Below are 22,841 nucleotides of genomic sequence, written 5' to 3' on the forward strand. Positions count from 1 at the left end.
CCATATTGAATGACAAACCTCATAACCTATTTCATGTTCTGTGGCAACTTGGAGGAACACGGACCCTGCCCCGAGAGCTTACTTATCAAGGTGAGCAAAGTTTCTGTAGCTTTTCCACGGAGCACCAGGCCTGGACCCCAGGGCAGGGCTGCCACACATACCTCTGTTTGTTGGACTCACCACAGGTCACACCACCCCTGAGGGTGCCACCCTCTACCTGCAGGCTGTCCACACATTCATGTGTCCTCCTAGGGCTGTCAATAGAAAGCAGACCCTGAACACATTGTCTTGGGGCTCTGCTTAGAAAGACAGTCCCAGCAGATAAACTCCTCAGGATCCTTTATTTGAGGTGAGCTTTGGCTGTCTGCATGGGTAACTCAGGAGTGGAGGTTTTTTTTTTTTTTTTTTTTTTTTTTTTTTTGTCCTTTCTTCATTTGGAAAGCAAATTGCCTTAACTACTTAATGTCGGTGATTTTTCATGTCTAGATACTAAATTGATGAAGGGGTATAAATGGGGCTTTCTCCTAGAACAATAGTCAAGGTAATTACCCAGGGCTCTATTCAAATAAAAAAGGGTGTCTACTTTTTCTGTGGGCACTCTATCTGTGTCTGTAGTTAACTTCACAGCAGTATAATGCATCACAGCTGCCCATGTGCTCTCGCTTGGTAAAAAGCCATTGAATGACACTGTAACAATGCAGTGCTCCATTCCACACCAGGTGCAGGGGCCCCCATGCAACAGCGATTTACATTATTTATTCTGAGGATAAGTATTATTTGCAGTGATATAATGTGCCAAAATGCCCATCACCTCTTCCATCAGTATAAACCCAAGAGATAATGTGTCTGTTAGGATGGGTAATAAGAGGGGCAGGAAAAACCAGGATCTTAAATGTAAAAGTAGACTCTGTTGTCAAAAGACAGTTTTTGCAGCAGCATAGGGTGTAATGTCATGAAGTCTCAAACATAAACTCTGGTAAGTGACCAAATATTCAATATGAAAATGACCTGTGTTAAAAAAAAAGGAAATAAGAAAAATATAACTGCCCTGTTTTAGACTGGTATAATACCACTTTACCTACACTCGCCAGCCCTGAAGATTGACCCTTTATCCAACAGTGTATGTCCAGCAGTTTTGAAATTAGGGATACTAGAGAGAGAATAAAGAAAACTGGTATTGTCTTCTGCTTTTAAAGGAGGGAAAAAAAGAATGGATTAGTGGCCAGAGGGAAAGTAAAGATGGCCTAGTAGGAGAAAAATGAAGACAAAGCAAAACAATTCCAATACACAATTCCTGCATAGTCAGGGCAGGAAACCACATACCTGAGCAGTGATTGCTGTGTTGTTACCTTTTGGTCACTCACATCACACTTTTTTAATTGATTTTTTAAATAAATGACAACGGAATGCATTACAATTCTTATTACACATATAGAGTACAATTTTTCATATCTCTGGTTGTATACAAAGTATATTCACACCAATTCATGTCTTCATACATGTACTTTGCATAATGATGTCCATCACATTCCACCATCATTGCTAACCCCCTGCCCCCTCCCCTCCGTATCTACAGTTCTTCTATTCCTCCCATGCTCCCCCTCCCTACCCCACTATGAGCCAGTCACCTTATATCAGAGAAAACATTCGGCATTTGTTTTTCGGGGATTGGCTAACTTCACTTAGCATTATCTTCTCTAACTCCATCCATTTAGAGGCAAATGCCATGATTTTATTCTATTTTATTGCTGAGTAATATTCCATTGTATATATATGCCACATTTTTTTAATCCATTCATCTACTGAAGGGCATCTAAGTTGGTTTCACGGTTTAGCTATTGTGATTGTGCTGCTATAAACATTGATGTGGCAGTGTCCCTGTAGTATGATGTTTTAAGTACTTTGGGTGTAGACTGAAGCGAAGGATAGCTGGGTCAAATGGTGGTTCCATTCCCAGTTTTCCAAGGAATTTCCATACTTCTTTCCATATTGGCTGCACCAGTTTATGGCATCACTTTTAAATAGCTTGCCATTCATGCCGTTTATGTCTCATCTGACAGGGAAGACTCAGCCCTTGGGTCTCACAGTGAAAATATGAGGGCAGCTGTGGAGTAGAATAGAGGAGAAATTTGGTGTTTTGGGCAATAGGTATTGAAAGAGGCACCAGTAAAAACGAGGCCCCTATTATGTGGCTGAATGAATGCAAAATGCCTATCTGTCAACATGGAGGCATTAAGTCAGCCCGTCTTTGAAACAGCAGAGAGACAGGCAAGAAAATGTAACGTGTGGGGCCCCAAATGTCAGCTTTTTTATTACCAATAAAGGCCGACTGGGAAAGGAGGTTGGATGTGCAGCAGTGCTGGGCTTCCCGATGGTGAGTCTCAGGGCTGAGCAGACAGCACTGGGGACCACAGGCCTCATCCCCTGGGGCATCTGCCTGGACACTTGAGCAGGAGCATTCACTCTTAAGAGGGGGTAAGGGAGAGGCTGGAACAGGGTAGGAAATCATAAGAGTGGAGATCACCATCACAGATACCTCTTAGGTACCTCAACATAAAATAACAAAAACTAAATTCTTCCTTAACTTCTTCAAATCATTCCTCTTCCCATTTTAATAAATTCTCAGGCCAAAATCTTGTAAATTTTTTTTACACCCTCCATCTCCCACTATAAGACCCCATATCCTAGCCATCAGTAAGTCCCGTTGTTTCTATCTTGAAAAGTGTACCTCTCTTTGGCCTACTTTTCTTCATTGTGATGGTCACTGCTTAAGTCCATGAAGCCTGGGCAACTCTAACTGCCTAGTGGGTCATTTAGATACAGTACCCACTGTGGGTAATGGAAATCTCCACCAAACTGCTTCTTTCTTTTTTCTTTTCTTTTTTTATTTTGCCATGCTAGGCCAAGGGCCTTGTTTATACTAGACAGGCACTATACCACTGAACTACAGCTCCCATCTCTCCACCAAAGTGTATCTTAAACAGTAGGATTGATGTTCTTTCTTCTTTTTTTTTTTTTTCCTTTTTTGTCACTCAAAGTAAAATTCAGATACAGGTCTTGGTGGTACTGGTTCAGTGGTTCAAGTCTGCATGGGCTCAGGTTTCTAGGATGCTGTTGGTTTTTCCTAGATTATTATCTAGGATGACTGCTGGTGCTCCTGCCATTATGTCTTTGTTTTCCCTTCCTTTTTAACATAAGAAAAAGGAGAAGAAAAAAGAAAGCTGAAGGAGTTGCATCATTAGAGTAAGAGAGCAAAACTTACCCTAAGGTTCCTCATAGCCTTCCACATACGTCTCATTAGGCAGAATAATTACTCACAGCCACTCCTAACTCCTAGGAAAGTGAGGAATATAAGCTTTAACTAGGCCCACTGCTTTCCAGAATAAAACTCAGTTCTTTTATTTAGGAAGAAGGGGCGAGTGGCCTATTGGAAAGCCTTTGCGGTGCTACCATACATTGTTCCTCCTTTTACACCTTTACTCTGCCTCAGTTTGTTTTTCACTCATCATCTGGTAATAAATCAGCCTGTCTTCTCCATGTAGATCCCTTGAGTAGCTTTCCATTGCACTAGAGATACTGGTCACTTTCCAGCCCATAAAACTTTCTGAGCCTTCCTCTTCCGAGTTGGGTATTTACTGTGTAACATCCGCTGGCAGCCTTCCTCCTGAGCCCCTCAGAGCTACCTTCCGCCTCCAAGACTTCACACATGCTGTGTGTGAAGGGCTCTTCCCTCCACCCTTTGCATGCTTGAGTCTTTCTCACCCTGTAGGTCTCAGCTGAAGGGCTGTCCCCTTTAGAGAGCTCTTTCTGGTCCACCTTCTTCTAGTCAATGCACCATTACGGCACCTTATCACCAGGTCCATGTAGCCCTTATCCAAGGAGATGATGATTTCATGCCTTGTCTGCTTTTAATCATTGTGCCAGGAAGAGAAAAGACATGTCTTAGTCATTGAGAGTGTGTGTGTCTGTGTGTATGTGTGTGTACATATACACACAAGTGCCTAGAACATAGAAATATGTAGCAAATCCTTGGTGGATGATGCAGTGAGTAACCTGAGAAGTGAGTTCAAAGTTCCTGGTGACCTCGATGGGCAGTTTGGAGTTGGTATTAGCATTATCCACATGTAAGAGGATTTGGGCTTGCATGTGTAATTAATCAAATCAAAGACAGAGCTCAGTAGCATTGCTGTTCTTAGAAATCATTGCAATTTACCAGACCACTGGTAATAGACTAGGGGATCTGAGGACAGTTGCGGTAGAAGACCAAACAGAGACATTCAAGCTGGAGTATCCCCACTTGTGGCCTTCCTCCAGTCTTTACTTTTACCCATTACTATTCACAAAATCCCTCTTGGCCCTGTAATTTGATCCAGGGAAGATTGTGGAAACCACAGCTGATCCTGACCTTTAGCAGCTGCTGGCCTAGGGGTTCAAGCTGTGAAGTGTCCCAGGGACCTTCCCTTGCATCTTTGATAGCCCAGCTTTTTAAGGATGACTTGAAGAGATACCTTAAATGTAGCCTGAGTTGCAATGAAGTAGAACAGGAAGAAAAAACAAAAAACAAAGATGACTACTTTCTGGATGTGAAGGGAACCAAATCTTTTTTTTTTTTTTAAGTTGAGGATGGATACAATACCTTATTTATTTATCCTTATAAATAAGTGGTGCTGAGGATCAAACCCAATGCCTCACTGGTGCTAGGCTAGAGCTCTACCACTGAGCCACAACCCAGCCACCACCCACCCCCAACCAAATCTTTACCATGAAAATACCAGCAGTTGCCTGACTAACATGATAGGTACACACGTATTTCATCACCCTGTGAATTTTGTCTCATTTTCTGGATGAGTGTCCTTCTGGTGGAATTGTTTGTGTGTCTCCTCAGCATTTTCTGCTTTCCCAAAGCTCATTACCATGTAGTAAGAGGAGTTTGGTGCCAGCACTGTGGGGCTGCTTTGAAAACAAGAACTGGTCAAGTTCACAGTGATGGACAATCTGCTGCATTTTCCAAAAGCGGAAGCCATCATATCCCTCTTTGTCTGCATTGATATTCATTTCTCACCTAGAATGAGATTAAGACTATATAGCACTGATACTCAAGAAATGGCCTCTTGGTTCACTTTCTCCTAGATGCAGGAATACTTCCAACTGGGCAGTATCCCTGAGGTGCCCACCCAGTGCTATTCTGCACAGCATCTTTTGGCAGCCTGTCTATCAAACAGCCAAGACTTCTGGGAAATTGTTCTGAGGCATCCTGGAAGGAGTGGTATTAACAAAATAGCTTATTATAGCAAGTAGACTCAGCTGAAGGAGGGCTTATTTACCACCTTCCAAGAGAGTCCAGATATACTGCAAAGCTCAAAGCATGGTGGGCTCCTTTATAAGTTTTGCTAAAAGTAGCCAGTTGGCAGAGCAAACAAAGGCAGCTTTAGGTGCAAAGTTGTCCATGGTGCTAGACAAGAGGTGCACCTCTTCTTCCTTGTTTCGCTTGTCTTATTTGTCTTTGCTTATTTTGAAAAGTAAATGCCAAAAGAATCAGCCTAGATGGCTCTCCATCCATATAGGAAAAAGAAAGCAGAGATGCTATGCCTGAATTTTAGTGCTTAACAAAATTTTCTCAAAAAAAGACCAAGAACTATCAATAGCAACAACAAGAAGAAAAAATTATGATGTCAAGATCTACATCAAAATCCAGCAGTTATCTTCTAGCTTTGATGGTGTTGATCTTGAACAACATTTGCATAAATTCTAACCCTTTTCATATCTCCAGTCTTCACCCCAGGACCTTCACTTATCCACGATCATGACAAATAGGCACTGTTTTCATCTAAGCCTTGGTTTGTCTGAAGGGCAGCAGCTGAACCCAACTAGGGGTGTGGGGAGTACAGCATCCATTCTCTTGTGTTTGGGGTAATTTTTCACTTACGACCATGGATGTGCAGTTATCCAAGCTATTAAACAAAGACATGATCCATCCTAGTGTGACACCTGGGTCTTTCTCTTCCCTTTTGGGCCACATAGATAGATCTCATTTGTTAGATATAGAAGAAAGGAAAAAAAAAAGCTGCAGAACAGTGAGTCATCTCATTCTCATGTCATTTTATCCTTATATCATCCTTGTCTCACCTTTGTCATTTCTTAATCGGTTCATTTGGCAGAAACTTCCCCGGCTTTTCCCTCCTCAGAGACTCTTGGGATTTACTCTCCTTTGCTTTTGGGTTTTGATCTTCTTTGCTTTTTAAACATTTATACTTCATAGCAACTCCCCATTGGCCTTCCCACTTTGAGTTTTCCAGTTCTGAGCAAAGCTTGTCATTTCAAAGCTCCGACAGGAGCTGTTTTATAAGTCCAGGAAGCATGGACCACTGCATTCACTTATTAATATGCATGCCGATGTGATCAGTTGTGCATGCCTTGTTATGACACATACACTTGAACAAAAAGTGCAGCATTCCATGATAGTCCCACTTGGTACTTTCCCAGCAAGCTTCCTGGTAAAAGAGAGAGAAGGACGCAAAGTGGAGACAAGGCAAACAGGGAAAGCAGACCTCAGGGGAGAAGGGTCTATTTTTTTTTTCACATTTTTTTTTCTTTTTATTAGCTACACATGACATTACAATGATCTTGGCAATTCATACATTTGAATCAATTGGGGTATAATTTCTCATTTTTCTGATTATACAGATTGCAGAATCACATTGGTTATGCAGTCACCTATATACATACAGCAATCATAATGTCTATTCTATTCAGATTTTGTGCCATAAATGTAATGAGCATGAATGACAGAGCTAGAAGGTACCTTAGAGACCTGTTGGGCCAACCTTTCTCATTTTGTAAAGGAGGAAACTGAGGCTTGGGGTACAGACTTGAAATATCTTGGTCATTTAGCAATTTATGGGAAAATTAGGACCAAGACATTTTGGCCTGTACAGTTTGCTTTCAAACACCATGTATTTTTTTTTAAATGCAAAAATGATAATGATCAGAAAAGGGTATTATAACTTTAAATTTATAGTTTAGGTAGCTTTAAAGAGGTATGCTGGTATCACACTGAACATACATGCTGCTATCTGGTTAGAAAATGGAGTATTTATTTCTAGCACTCCCTTCTTTACCACCTCCACACATTGGCTTGTGCCACTCGTCTTATCTGAAATACTTCCCTTCCTCCCCGAGCCAGCACTGAAACCCCCTGCTATCATGCTTCATTCATGAACCCTGTCACATAGCCATCTCTAGTCTTCCCTCTACAGCACTCCATACTATATACTCAAGTATTTCATTCAGTGGTTTCTAATTTTATGTGCATCAGATTTGTCTGTTTTCTTCTAGCGAGATCTTAGGCTGGAGACAGCCATATACTGTTCTCTTTCCTTACTTCATTGCAAAACTCATGGGCGTGACCATATAAACACATAGAAGACCTCAGTGCAAGTAATGGTTATTGAGCAATCACAGATGAAATGAAAAAGGTGCTGGAAATTGGGCTAGAACTAAAAAACTGCAGACAATACTCAAAGGTGGCTTTTTTCCCCCCAGCATAAGCAATGATGGTCTGAGCTAACTTAGCTTGAATATTCATTGTCTTTTAATGGAACACAGAGAATATACTTCAGTGGTGAATTTTGCTGTAGTAGCATTATAGTACTGTTATTAATTATTTCAGCTTATAGACTGGAAAGATTAGAACTAACAGGCAACTTTGCTTTATACATTTATGGTATGAAATGGCCTTAGCCTTCTCTTTGGTCTTGAAAAGAGCAAATGGTAACAGTACTTTTGGCTAAGTCTAAAGAGATCCTGGTTCTAATTCCAGCTCAAGCATTACTTAGTCATTTCACTTTAGGACAGTCTTCTCAGCTCTTTGAATTTGTTTCTTCATCTCTGTGTGAAAGGGTTTGCTCGGAGTACACCCAAGGTACTCAAAGTCCCACAGTCCCTACTCTGTCAACAGCTTGAATCCTTGAATGAGTCTCGATGTCTAAGTGAAACATAGACATGATGTCCATGATGTGCAAAGCTCCTGAGGTGACCACACAACAGAGGACAGGAAGTCCCCAGAGCACATGTCCCATCTGTATTGTGCTATGGAGTTACCCCTGCTGTGCTGCACTGTGAACTTGAAGCCACATTTTGACCCTGAGCATGTGTGCCCGACACCCTTGCAGAAGCTGAAGGCTGGTCAGAGTTATTATCAGAGAAGGCCATGCAACACACTGACACCCACCCCCCTCAGTCCTGTCCTCATCTGTCTTCCTGACCAAAATCGTAAAAGCCTCAGCTGTTTGAATGAATGATTAAATTCATTCCACAAATATTTATTGGGGCCTGGTTAAGTGCCAGGTCGTCTGCTAAGTGCCGTAGTGAAATGTGCGGGTTTCTGACCCCTGTGTACCACAATCCCCCTTTTAAGCAGATTGGTGTCCTTGTCCACATTTCTTCTGCCTAAAAACCTCTCTCTGAAATTATTTACTTCTCAGAAACATCTCAGCTAAACATTTTTTATTTCTGCCAAGGGAAATTTGGTGCCTATGTCCCTTGCTGTCGAAAAAGAATTTTATGAAGTGCTAAAATGTTTTTCCATGTCTGTAGAAGTCATTGCTATAGTTCATCCATGGGAAGGAAAAATCACCATAACTGCTTTAGCAACTCGATAGGTTTTTTTATTTCTCTCAAAATCATGCTGATAGCTATATTTGCCAATGTATTAAATGCTGGAAACATTGTTTCCATTAAAAAAAATATTTCTTTGTTGTAAGGGAATAAATGTCCAGAGGAAATGATTTTACAAAAGCTTCCAAATCAAGGATGAGCACAGAATGTTCTATTCCACAGGATACCAAAATCAATAGTAGAGGATGCTAGAAGCCTGCCACACTGAGCACAGACATTTTTAGTATCCTTGCTTTCAGTATCACCAAAAACAACAACAACAACAACAAAAAAAACACAACCAAGTGGAATAATGATGTTGTCATTAAAAAAATGTTTTTTAATGATAACCAAAATGTGAAAGAGAAATGAAGTCTTACACTTTGAAACAGTGAAGAATTACAGAAGGCTAGATCTCAAGATTTAACACAGTACATGGTCATTCACAAAATCACAGCAACTTAGGAAAGATCAAACTTTGCTATGAAAACCCCACTATCTTGATATGAGCCTCGTTCTAGGGACTGGAAAAGAAGCCACCACTGCCAAGCCTCAGGGGAGGTGGGAGGCATGCGTATGTGGTTAGGCTGGGGGATCATGGAAAAACAGTTCTTGGGTGGAATGAATCCACACACACACACACACACACACAAAAAAAAAATATATATATATATATATATATAAATATATAAATATATATAAATATATAAATATATAAATATATATATATATATTTTTTTTTCACAAAATTGATTGAAAGCCAGATATTTAGAGGAAAAGTGAGATGTGATGAAGTTACTATGAGGCAGAAATGAACTTTTCTTGAGTCTATACATCTGAAAAATTCCAGTTGAGCTTAGTGTGCTGGATCTCCATGAGACGAAAACTGTATCCAGAAAGTGAGTGGGTTTCTGTTGAAGGAGACAAGCCACTGAGGTGTGCAGACACCTTCTGTGGCAGGGCAGGTGTATGACCCACAAAGCCCAAAATGATTACTATCTGTTCCTATGCAGAAAAAGTGGCCAACCCCTGTCCCAGAGACTCCAGGACTGTCTAGTAAAACCCCCTTTGTCTTGGGATCCAGGACAGAGGCTGTTCTCAGGTCACACAGCCATATGGTCCTGAGGCTCAGACCTGACTTAATTGGTTTCTCAGCTCCACATCCCTCTCATACAACAGCAGTCCCCAGCCCCACCTCCTTAAGATTCCCCCACTGAAATGTATTACTCAACAAGGTATATTTCAACCAAAAAGGAAAATGCGTATTAGACAAAGGGGAGAAAGCTGAAGGGACAGACTGAGAAAAGACAGTGGTAGCTGGTAGACACAAAAGATGCAGGGACCCTTTTTCCAGACGTTTTGATTCTTCCGCACTGTGGTTCAGATTCCTCAATAAACTTTTGAAGAGAGATAAACATGGCTTCCTGCCTCATCACAACCTCAAATGTTTGGCTTCTTTGCCTTGGAAAATTCTACTGGCCTACAAGTGTCAGCCCACAGGTTTTTAAACCTGTCCAGCCTCGACTGGCGCTCTCCCTTGGACTCCCTTACAGTAGTTCCCGTGTGGCAAGCTAATCAAGTATGTAGCTCTTTTTCCCAGCTTTGAGCACCTCAAGGACAAGCCACATCTTTGCTTTTTTCATCCCCAGTATCTAGTGCAATGTCTAGATACATTGTATGCCACAGAGCTCATAAGACTGGAGGATGTGGACATAAATTCATGAACTGAAGTTTGACAAATGTAATTTCCATTTCTAACTTTGCCACTTGCTAAATATATGACCTTGGATGAGAAATTACATATCTCCTTGAATCTCAATTTCTTCATCAGTGGAATGGGCTGATAATGGCAGCTACTTCAGAGGATTGTTGGGAAATTGAAGTGAGATAATGTTTTAAATCAGAGGTCCTCAAACAGCAGCATGCATTGGAACCACCTGGAGAGCTTTTAAATAGCAGACCCTTGAACCCCACCCTCAGTTCCTGATTCAGTGGGTCTGAGGCCCTAGCATTTGCATTTCTCGTGAGTTCCCAAGTGATGCTGATGATGTTGGTTCAGGAAACATGCTTTGGGATCTACTATTTGAAATCATTAAGTATTGTGCCCAGTAATTGGAAGTAGCCTAATACCACTGGATAATTTTCATAGTACCATTACTAGATTAATCATGGGAAAGAAGAGTCACTGTTTTGAGGAATAAAAGATCTGGAAACCAATATTTCCTCCTCCTACTGGTTGACCACTCTTAACAATGAATCAGCTACTAAAAAAGGGCAGATTTGATAAGCCTGGACTTGTGTCTATCAGTTATAATGGAAACTACAAATATGGATATTGCTGGAGCAGAAATTTGGTTGCCATTTAATTCTCGCCTTCTCTCATCTATCAGGAATGGCAAAAATTAATCCTGAGTACCCACTATTGGCCAGGGAAAGGGAAACAATAAGAAAAAAAATTAGTGGACATACATCAGAGTACAATTTGGCAATAGGTCTCAAAATTAAAAATTCAGATATTATTTTATCTGTCTTCTGAGAACTTTTCATAAAGACATTTACGTAAAAACATTAGAATATATGACTGAGGATACGCATTGCAACCTTATATATGAATAATTTCCAAGATATGTTAAGTAAATAAAAACAAGGTACAAAGCAGTATGTATAATATTAGCACCATTGTGTAAATGAGAAATGTACAGAATATACATGATCCGCAGAGATGCTTCTCTGGATAGATCTGCCAGAATCAGTTAACACCCGTTTTCCTTAAAGAGAGAAACTGGTAAGGGGAATCAGGATGTGAAGGAAGACTTTTACTTTACCTTTTGTTCCTTTTTTTCTTGCATACACATATTACTTTCATTGAGTTAATAGGTGTAGACTAGACAGGGACTTTGTCGTATTTTAAAAGCTTTGAAAATGCTATCATCATAAGGAACCACTGGAATTAGAATCCCTTTGCTTCATTACTTTCCAAAATATTTTAACCTGTGCATTAATAAGGGGCCCCACAGTTTTCTGAAATGTCTTGAGACTTATACACATCTTTAAAAGTCAATCTCTGTTTAATATCTTTTCATCTATTTGAGCAATCTGACCATTTCCTGCTTGCTGGAAATTTGCTAAAAACATCATCTTTCCATTTTTATAATTCGATCAGCATGTTTCTCTTCCTGCTGTAGGTACCTATTCCCTAAAAGAACCAAATGTCTGGCCTTATCTAGCCAGGAAGTTTAGAAATACTGCGTTTGAAGTTGGTGTCTTAGACTCTGGCTTAAAGGCTGTAATGGATTCACAATGTCACAGATGCTCTTTTTACCCATCACAAGACAGAACCCCAATGCTCTTTTTCCTCCTTAGCTTGAAATTCTAGTCCAGGGCTCCCATTTCCTGGGCTTCCGGCCAGGCAACTGTGCTTAAGCCCAGCCTCCGATGTGAAGGTACAAGAGTCCATCTGGAGGTCACTTTCAAAGTGACCTCCTCATGCTCTTCCTCCCTGGCCTCTGTCCTGCCTCTCTGGGTGTCCCAAGAGCCAGAAACCCTTTAGGGCATTTTTCCAATCTAGGGACAAAATTTCCGAGTCTGGCACATCTGTCACAGCATTATATCTAAAGTCTCAGTCTTTCGTTCCTTCTCCCTGAAAAAGAATTCCACCCCAGCTTTCATATTTAAAAACAATACCAAGCTTGGGTGGGGGAGGCCAACTGTTTCATTTGTTAAATGCCTTTGAAAATCTCTTCTGAACTGTTCATGGAGGATTTGGAAAAATGTCATCCTTTAAATAAAAAAAAATAAAAAAAGTTCCTCTGAACTATAGAGAGCGGAGGCTCTATCATGAGCCCAGATAGCATTCAAAACAAAAAATTAGGCGTGGAAGATTTGTTTGAGGTGCTTTATAAAAGCAAGCCTACTGCCTAGAAGAATGTAATCAGTTGCTCCAGATATTTGGGACACTGAATGGATTTAAGGCTCTTTCACAGCTATTTAGCTGGAACAAGGATGCGGGAGGCTCAGGGACCATGAGGAAGAGGGTGGCAAAGGAGCAAGGGCTGTGTTTATGTTCTTAGGAGGAGCTAACGTTTCTCTTTGAACACTTCCAATGCTTCTGTGCATACAGCTGAAAATTCAGGGGCTCTGTAAAGCCCCCAAATCTGAGATTTGCCTGAGTGCCATGCTCTTTCCCAGGAGCCTGTTTAAATGTGGTCTGTTTCTGCACAAGTAGATGTCCTGTTCTGATCTTCCCTTCCTTAAGAAGACTAAAAGCAAGTGCTTTTCAAGGGAGTTAGTCACATTCTTCTATCAAGCAAGAGATGTGCAGTAATGTGTACATATGATGTATATGTGTATGTGGTGTGTGGATAGCTGTGTCTCCACACATACACATGCATGAGTTAATGAACACTCTAGAAGGGCTTTACAGCTATACACTGTGCTTTACCAGTTTCATGGAGGCTTTCTTTATCCTTCCCATTTTAACCTGCTGGGTGTACTGGGGACCCTAGTATGGCAGCTAAGGCTGACACTCTGAAGAATTGATCACTTTTCTCATGCTCCTCAAACAACCTAATTTAGGCAAAACACTTACAGAATTTGGGAGGAAAGATTTGCAAGGTATGAAGAGTAAATTTAAATTTTCTGACTGAGAGCTCTTTCTGTTGATATATTTCAAAGCTTTGGACTATACTTTCTTGAATAAATAAGTAGCAATCAAAACAGGATTCATGCTTTTTATCTGATACAGGATCATATGGGGCCCTCCAGCCACTGGAGTAGTGAAGGAACTGGGCAGGGGTGATCTGAATTTGTTATGCCTATAGCACAACTTTCTGAAAGCTGCTTTTTTGAACAAATGCCAATGTCATCTGGTTTGCCATTTATCTCTTTTCTGAGAAGTAGAGTTTTGAAGGTAACAGTAACTACTCGTGACTTTATTGTGCATAAAGCAAGCAATATGAGTTATATGAGAGAAGTAGTAAATCGTAGTTTAATTCATGGACTTCCGCTTTGGTGTTCCCTGCTGGAGACAATGAACAGTGTATGGTCTTTTCCTGTGACATCAACAGTAGCGGTCATCTGATTTATGGCTTTAAAAACATGCCTTTGAATCACATTCATTAGGGCATTCTGTTTGGGGTGGTTTTCCCTTAATGATAATGAATTCATGCTGATCCAAGCACTCTTCCAGAGTCTTTCTGTGTGCCCATGAACTTTCATTTGCAAGACAAATGGCTGGTTTAGGGTCAGTCTGCAGAAATGAGAGAAGAAAACTGGGCCATATGAGTACAGTAAGAGCATTTTCAAACCTATGCTGGGTTGCACTATTTTTATTTTTCTGTCTTTTGGATTTGTGAATATGTGAGCAAACAGGTTGGAAAGCAAATTTCACATCTTTCTCAGTCCTTGTTCTGTGCTTGTTCTTTTGGTCTCTGATGTTCTTCCTAAGCTGGAGTCATATGATCTCCTTTCTCCCTTCCTCCTCCAGAGCCAGTTAGCCCCTTGTTCCGTCACTGCTCCCTGTCCAATGAGTATTCGCTCTGCCCTCCATTCAAAGCCTCTGCCTTAATGTAAGCCTTCATTATTTCTCCTAAGCAAATCCTCCTGGCATGTGTCTCCCCTGAACATAGTATAAAGTTCAGAGTCTCGATCAGCATTCATGGTTCTTCCTAATTAATTCTCACCCAGCATCAGCCCCATCCCTACTAAGGGCTTTCATATGAAGTCCTTTTATAACTCCAGCCTTAGAGGGGCCACCTGTATTTCTCTGCTGAGTAGTCATTGAGTCACTATTTAAGGCCTATCAAAAATACTGCCTTCTATATGGAGAATTCTTGGAAACCTGGGAATGGAACCACCATTTGAACCAGCTGTCCCTCTCCTCGGACTATACCCAAAGGACTACAAAACAGCATACTAGAGAGACCCAGCCACATCAATGTTTATAGCAGCACAATTCACAATAGATAAACTGTGGAACCAAACTATATGCCCTTCAGTAGATGAATGGATAAAAAAAAATGTGGCATATATACACAGTGAACTTTTACTCAACAATAAAAGAGAATAAAATCAAAAAAAAAAAATACTGCCTTCTTATGGAGTGATCCTGATTCCACCTACCTACTTAGTTACTCTCTCCTCTGTGTCCCCAAAGCAGTCATGCAGACCTCTCTTGTAGAGGGTAATTATCTGCTTCCCTTTCTTTCTGCCCAAAGACTAAGATCTCATCAAGGGTAAGAACTATGTCTTAATCATATATTTCTAACAGTTAAAATCTCAGATGTTTGTTGAATGAATGAATGAATGGATGGTTGGATGGATGGATGGATGGATGAATGGATGGATAGAACTTATGCCCTAGAATATATTAATCATGTTTTCTTTGAAATTATATCACAATTTTATTTATAGTTTTTATAGAACATGATCCTTCTTGACATATTATTTTGAAATCTAGTATTTGTTGTTAATAATATCATTATGTAAAAATATATTATTTAGCCCTACGTAAATTAAAATATGATGATTACTACTATTAGGTTCAACATGAATCCCTTTCTTATATCGTACCATTTTCTTTTAATATAGAAAGAATAACAATAGTGACACAATTTTAAAATGAGAACTTTTATATGCAGTGAATTACTTAACTGACACACCTGAAAAACAAATCTTATACCTTTGGGGATCCAGGGAATTTCCCTCTATCCTCACCACCTTTGTTTTTCCAAGATTCCTTTATAAGTCTGCCAGTTATCAGTTGGTGATTGCAAAATACTCTGTTGGTCAGCTTCCAGAAAGCCAGAGAAATATAGCACAGGTTAATCATCTCTAATCTGAAAATTTGGAATCCAAATACTCTTGATTCTAAAACTTTTGAATAACAACATGACACCACAAGCAAAATTCCACACAATGAACTTTATTTCATACACATAAATATTTAAAACATTGCATAAAATTACTTCCAGATTATGTATACAAGATGTATAGTATACATAAATGAGTATTTATGTGTTTTAACTGATATATCACTATACACCTACATGCTTGAGTTGATCTGTTTTTACCCTTAAACCTGTGCATCTTGAGCTCACTGGGTCTTTCTAATAAGTGCTTTCTCTTATCTACTCCTCTATGTGCATTATTGGTTTCTCTTGCCTTCACCCCCCCGACACACACACATTTTTTAACATACATATTTTTCTCTTTCTCATATATATATATATATATATATATATTTGGTGCCAGGGATAGAACTCAGGGGTGCTTAACTGCCTAGCCACATTCTCACCCCCTTTTTTATATTTTATTTTGAGACAGGGTCTTACTAAGTTACTTAGGGCCTTGTTAAATTGCCAAGGCTGGCTTTGAACTCACAATGCTCCTGCCTCAGCCTCCTGAGCTGCTGGGATTATAGGCGTGTGCCACTGCACCCAGCTGTGTCTTGTTTATTAAGAGCCTTCTCTGACTAACAGCAGAATTTTGACTATCACCACCCAATAATCAACCTCAACCTTTGTTGCTCCTTCCTCTCCAGCTCTTCTCTCAGGATACCATTTTTCTTCCTCTTCTAAATGATGCCAAAGAGTTCTGCTATTAAATCTTCCCCATTACTCTTTATTTAGTAATCTCATGATCACCCCCTGCCAGTTGACTGTTGCAACTGTTGCCCCTGCAAAAGGCAACTGAAATCCCTAGGTCCCCAGCCTGCAGGCAGACAAAGCAAACAAAGTCCAGATAGTCTAGCTAAGCAGATTATCTTCCTCACCAGCCATGCTACACACTGGGGGTGGTGGTCAGGCAAAGGCCTGGACTTACAGCAGCTCAACTAGCAGTGCCAGTTCCTCCAGGTGAGGTTCGAGAAAGAAGCCACGTTGAGCTCAGGGACTTGTGTGAGCCCAGTTGGTGGCAAATCCTCACATTAAAATTGAGTAAAAGAAATTCATCGTGTGAAATGATGACAGTTTATTAAATAAAAAGGTCTACTGCTGAGGGTCTCCTGAAGTAGAAAATAGTAAACATAAATGTCCCCATACATTTAGAAGTAATTATTAGCATTGTAAAGATATTCACAGTGCCAGTGGTGTTTATTTCCTTCTCTGTTTATTTATTTCATGTGCTAATTTTTTAAACTAAGACATTGAGTATTGTGCTTCTGTGAAGATTATTATTTACTCTCTGACATTCTGTAGACACTAGAAGTTCTGGAAGAGCTTTGATGCCCTTTTATAAATAATAGAGCCTTGGGAATCACTTGTAAAAGATTTATGTCGATAGGGTGTTAACACCCATGACAACCTAGTCTGAACTGTGCCCTTCTAAGTAAATATTTAGAAGTTCTGATTTAATCATGTGATTAAATCAGTACTCTAGTTTCCTTAATCCCATGCTTACTAGATCAATACCTATTTAAGCAATATTGAGTCCATATTTGGTTGTCCCCCCGCAACACCTACTACTAAGTTCTATCCCTTCCTCTATGTAATTCTCATCACAACCCCTCCACCCATATCATTCCAATAGTACCATGTCTGGAAGCAACACAAGTGCCAGACGAAGACAAGGTAATAGAGTTAGAACTTTAAGAGATTTGAGAGCCAGATTGTGGGGATCCTTATTAACACGATAATAGAATAACAGAGAATGGTATATGATCATGATGAAGAACTATGGAGGCAGCATATGGTGTTGAAATCAGACCTGCATGCCAGTGCTGCCAGTTGGGTGAGCCTTGGTCTGTCTTGACATGGAGGCGATGGCTCCTGGGACAGCCAGAGGGATGGAGGGCTGGCTGCAGTGGATGCAGTGGGGGGAGAAACAAGAATAAGGAGGAAAACAGTCCCTGAGGTTGAGGGAAGCCATGACACAGCTATTCATTTTCCCACCTTGGAACCTGGACACGGTAATGTCTTTAGAGGGCTGCAATGGAGTCCTTAAGATGGGACCAAAAGAAGAAATGATATATGCTTGGCTCTTCTCATTCAGCTACTCCTCCCTGGCTTCCCTTCTAAGCTCTTAAACAGGCATTACTTTATCTTTATTCATATGCCAATAACGGAGTCTATATATCTATAGACCTAGGTATATAGACCTACTAAATCACATTTTAAACAAGAGCCAGAAAACATTTGGAAGTAGATCTCCATGACCTTTTGCCAGTCATATTTGGAATTTGTTTTAACCTTAAGTTATGGAGACAGACTTGAAGGGAGACATCCCCAACCTTGCTAAAAATGTAAGTACATAAAGGCACAAATTGGATGGATATTGATGATGTTGTAGCTACTGTGACATCATCCATAGACTCCTAGTGTCTTTGCTTTGCTTCCCTATAGTGATCACAACATAAATTACTTGTCTTGTTTGACTTCCTTGTTCACCAAAGTTGAGCAGATTGTGGCCGTTTTCAACGCTTCCACCAGACAAAAAGCTTGGGACCATTTCTCGAAAGCTCAGCGCAAGAACATAGACATTTGGCGAAAGCATTCTGAGGTTGGTGATTTTATTTTTACTTTTTAACCACCATCACACAGCTGGATTGGCAGAGAATAGTGTGGCTGCAGCCACTACAGTTTTTGTGACAGTGGGCAGTCCTCCTGCTGTTGTCCTGTCTTGTTGTCAGCTCAGACGTGTTCCTTCCCCAAGAAGAGCAGCCGACTTAACACTTAGAACATTCCTCTCCCCTACAAAGGGAGAAGAGAATCTTTCCCATTCATAGTACAGAACTCAGAAGTAAGCCAAGATATTTTCCCTAACGAATTAGTTTGAAGAAAAGTGTAAACTTAACGTAGGACAAAAGTACAAATTTTTTTCCAGTGTTCTTCAAGATGACAGTTTGCTCTTTGGGCTAGAAATGGCAGGTATGCCTCTCCATCCATGTCTTCTCATCACAAGCAGTGTCAGTTCCCTGTGCAAGCCATCAGGTTCTATACACATCTCCCCAGAGCAAACGTCACAAGGGTGTGATGTCGGCCCTTCAGCATCAGTGCATGTGTGAAGTGTGAGTATCTATCCTCAGGGAAGGAGCCCACCTTGCCACCTAGACAGACCAAAATGTCACATTAGTCATTAGTCATCCAGCTGTTATTTTTAACTCCACAGTGTAGTGTACGCTTTGAACCTGTAATTTCAAAGTAAGTATACTGTCTTTGTTTGCTTCGTTTTTTTTTTTTTTTTGTAAGTGAAAGAATGTTTTTCATTTGGATGCCTCTTCATCTCTAGCATGTTAATATTAAAGTTCTCAAAATGATATTCCCCTCTTTCAAAAATCACAAACTTATAGAAGGTAAGATTTATTTATTTAATGATGTTGGCTCACACTTGTAAAATAAGTGTTTCACAAAGAGTTTGAGGAACCACAAAGTACTATGGTATCAATCATCTGGGTAGCATTTTAAGTGCTCATTTACTAATGCTAAATTAAAGTTGAATACCAGTGGCACAGGATGTAACATCCACATGAATACCAAATAGATTCTTTATTATCACCATTATTATGGTGAATACTGAATGACTTCACAATAATGGGACACTTAAAATGCTAGTGCAATTTATTGTTAAGGGCATTTTAAAAATTTTGTTCACTAGTGCCTAAGAAGGTGGTTGGTGACTGATACAGTTCTGTTCCTCTATTTAGGATTATGAGCAAGGAGGAGATGGGATTTCTCATGAGTTTTTTCAGGGCCCCCAAAATAAGGGCACTTGCCTGATGTTCTCCCTGAAAACGGAATTGAGACCCAAGTCAAGGGTTATTTTCAAGAGGGACAGAGTCCTCTATTTTTGATGCAGATGAAAACACAGATTGGAATCTATAAACTATGATCCAGATTTGGGAATGATCAGTATACAATTTTTTTCCTTCACATAAAAGCCAAAAATTTTAAAAGAAATGTTAAGAGAAAGGCAGGTAGCATGGTATTGAATAAACATGGGCATGAAAAGACCATTATTGGCATGGGAGGTCAGCAGATAGAGATATTGATCTAAATCATGCCTTCTGTCATGTCTGACTTCCCCCACCACCATCCCTTATTCCTGCCTCCCCCCAGACTGGGGCTGTCCAGAGCAGGACATTCAGGGCTTCTAGCCCTGGTCTAAGGAAGCCTGCTTGCTTTGCTTGGTCCTGGAAGTGGAAATGTGCCCTGCAGAGGGACGGGTAGAATGCAGTCCAAAAGGTCCACCTGTAAAAGGGCTTCACGCCTCCTGCCACTCTGCTACCTCTTTAGGTTTACATTAAGACATGGAACTCTAAATTACCTTTGAGTTTCTCTCCTACATGTCGCTTAATTGATTAAATACCAGTTGGTAATTTGACATTGTGGATGATTTCTCAGTTGCATATAAGCTTGATAATTGACTTGATTTTTTCCCCACATTCACATGTACAGCATTTGTTAATTATCTGCAGCACCTCTACGGATTTATTACAGCTGATACAGAGGCACCCTGTGGAAACACCCTCAGCGCCCCCACCCCATGTTTTCCTGTTCTGCCACCCTTCCCCACAAAAACAGCTGTGGTGTGACAGTTTGTCATTAATGTAGGGACTAAACAACAGGCCCTTTGAGCCTTGTTATTCTTTCCACCTGACTTTTCTTTGTTTTAAGTATTTGCAAGCCACCCCTCTGGCAGTTGGATTCTTTGTCAATAAAAAAATTAGCTGTCCACCACCCAAATTTCTCCCCACCAATCATGGGTGACATCACCTCCAAGATCCAATGATGTTATTTAAAGCAGAATTGGCACTTATTTCTTCTAGGTGGCCTGGTCCCATAAGGAGGTGTTGTCTGTCATCCCTGGGCCTCTCAGGCATTGTGATGGCCCCTCCCAGGACCTTGCCTCTCTGCCTTCCCTCTTTCCTGTCCTCTGCAATTGTGATTCCCAGAGTGCAGAAGTGACCAAATACTGTTAGCAATAATTTCCTTTCCATCATGTGTAGTTAAATTCTAAGAGCTAAGGGGAGCAAAGAATTGAGAGGACCGACCATCTGGGATGATGGGCAATGGAACAATGTTTAAAGTCATGCCACTAATAAATTAAGTGTAGTAAATTAATTTATTGTTTTAACAATTTGACTTTTATTGAGGCTTCAATTTAAATAAGGAAAATAGAATAATGGAGACTTTTCCCTGTAAGACTTTTCGAGGACAATACATGTAAGACGACAGAATGAATGAGGAGTCACAATATATAACATGCATCTTGGGAAAAAATAATGATGTAATTATTTAAAGGGAATGATTACAATGTCTTGATTTGAGACACAGTAGTAAAAAATTTAACGTGTAATTCTTTATTCAGTGAGGTTTCCTGTATACTATTGTATTCAAACAGCCTTGTATTATTATTATCCCCTGCTTATGGGTGAATGGAAAAAGGCTCGAAGAAACTGAATGACTTGATTGCAGCCACGCCCCTCATTAGTAGAGAAAGTAGGCTCTAAAAGCATTGCTGAAACAATCAGCCATCACCACAAAAACCATAGCCCCAACATGATAATGTGAAACCCAAAATGAGAAACATCTGTTTTTATTTTGTTCCCTACTATCTTTAGAATTTTAAACTTTGGATATCTGAATGTTGTGAGTGTGCACGTGTGTGTGATCACACACAGGCACATACATACATGCAAGGCACTACGTTCGTGTGAAAATAGCTCAGTATCATCAGCTTAGCACACCAGGTGTCTAGAGTGATGCTAAGACTCGTATTTGCATTTTCTCATTTCATCCTCAAAACTCGTAGCATCAAATTATTCCAGAAAACAAATTGAGGCTAAGAATGTTCCTAAAGTTACCCCAGGGCCAGTGATAGACTAGGCTCCTTTAAACTTCTGTTGCTCAGGTTCCTTACCAGTAGCTGTGCTAGCTAAGTAATAGGTATTTCTATGTAAACTTTGCCACAGCCCTGCTAGATTATTAATGCCCCCCTTTCTAACAAATGAGGAAATAGAGACTGAAGAGAGATTTAAAAATTTGTGAAAGGGCCTGTCACGAGGCCTTGGTGATTAGGGATTTATCTCAAGTGTGACACCAAAGCTTTTAACCTTTTTTTAATTATTACTCTAGCCCCCTTAGAACTTCATCACAGATTAGGTGAAATGATGCTTGGGTCCAAGCTTCAGATTCTGAACATTGATATGTCAGTCTTAATATACCCAAAGACCAGTGGGAAGAGGTAGGATGGCTGTGTCCATGACTCTGATAGTCATGTATCTTCTGCTTTCAGGAGCTCCGAAACGCTCAAAGTGAGCAGCTCATGGGCATCCGTCGTGAAGAAGAAATGGAAATGTCTGATGATGAGAATTGTGACAGCCCTACTAAAAAAATGAGAGTCGATGAGTCAGGTAATGCTGATAACTACCACATACCCGCAAGGTATCGTAATGAGTGTCTGAATCTGGAGATGGAGAATAAGTCCTGGGAAATAGCCTTATAACTCACTTTTGAGTTACACTAAACTTTTGTGTTTGACTGACTCTGCCTTTATTAATAGAACTTTAAAGTCTTAGGAACATAGTGATTTAAGTTGTTCCAGTTATTTCTCCATATGTAGATCTGGGGCCATTAGACTTTTTTTTTTTTTTTTTTTTTTTTTTTTTTTTTAGGGATGTTTGCCTGTTCCCATAAAAATCCTTTTCCAGAGGGTGGAAGCCACACCTGAAGCTGAAATACAGATAAAATTTGGTTTCAGTCCATGTACTTGTTACTTGGGAATTGTTTAATCCCTAAAGATTCTCTCTAGCCTATGAGCCAACACGCTGGAAAATTAGACTTTTTCCCCAATAAATTTTAGTTCGCCTAACCTGTAATCAAAAGGATGGCCCCATTGGGCACCAAGCGAGGGGCGCCACTCCTTAGATTATAAAAAGGAGAAGCTTAGAGAGAGTCTTGCTTTGTGTGTTCTGTCTAATCTGAGATGCTGATTAAAACTCTCTCCTAGAATTGTATATAAGTTCTTTGATATTATAAGAGCAGGCAAGTAAAATGCTCATTCAAACCTGAGACACCAAGGGAGACAGCTTGTCTGAGGGGAAGGGTGATAAATAAAGGATCTAGAAGACCCACAATTGCCACCATTACCAGAGAAGAAAATTGGAGAGAGAGTATAGATTTGCTCTGTCTCCTCCTAGGTACCAGTGAATAAAGCACACACCTGTCTAAGGCTTTTTAACAGAAAGATTG

General features: G+C 40.2%; 1 protein-coding gene across 9 annotated transcripts in view; it reads left to right on the forward strand.

Annotated features, from left to right (window-relative positions):
* Window positions 1–22,841, forward strand: part of Enox1 (ecto-NOX disulfide-thiol exchanger 1) — a 542,803-nt gene that overhangs the window by 400,126 nt on the left and 119,836 nt on the right. For all 9 annotated transcript variants that reach the window (XM_046454324.2, XM_046454323.2, XM_058582598.1 and 6 more), the window contains 2 exons: window positions 18,044–18,150; window positions 21,886–22,003. In XM_046454324.2, coding sequence (XP_046310280.1) covers window positions 18,044–18,150; window positions 21,886–22,003 — 225 coding nt within the window. The remainder of the gene's footprint in view (window positions 1–18,043; window positions 18,151–21,885; window positions 22,004–22,841) is intronic.

The sequence above is a fragment of the Marmota monax genome, unplaced genomic scaffold, assembly GCF_021218885.2.
Source record: "Marmota monax isolate L192 unplaced genomic scaffold, Marmota_monax_Labrador192_F-V1.1 WCK01_AAM20220418_F8-fsc00011, whole genome shotgun sequence".
NCBI lineage: Eukaryota > Metazoa > Chordata > Mammalia > Rodentia > Sciuridae > Marmota > Marmota monax.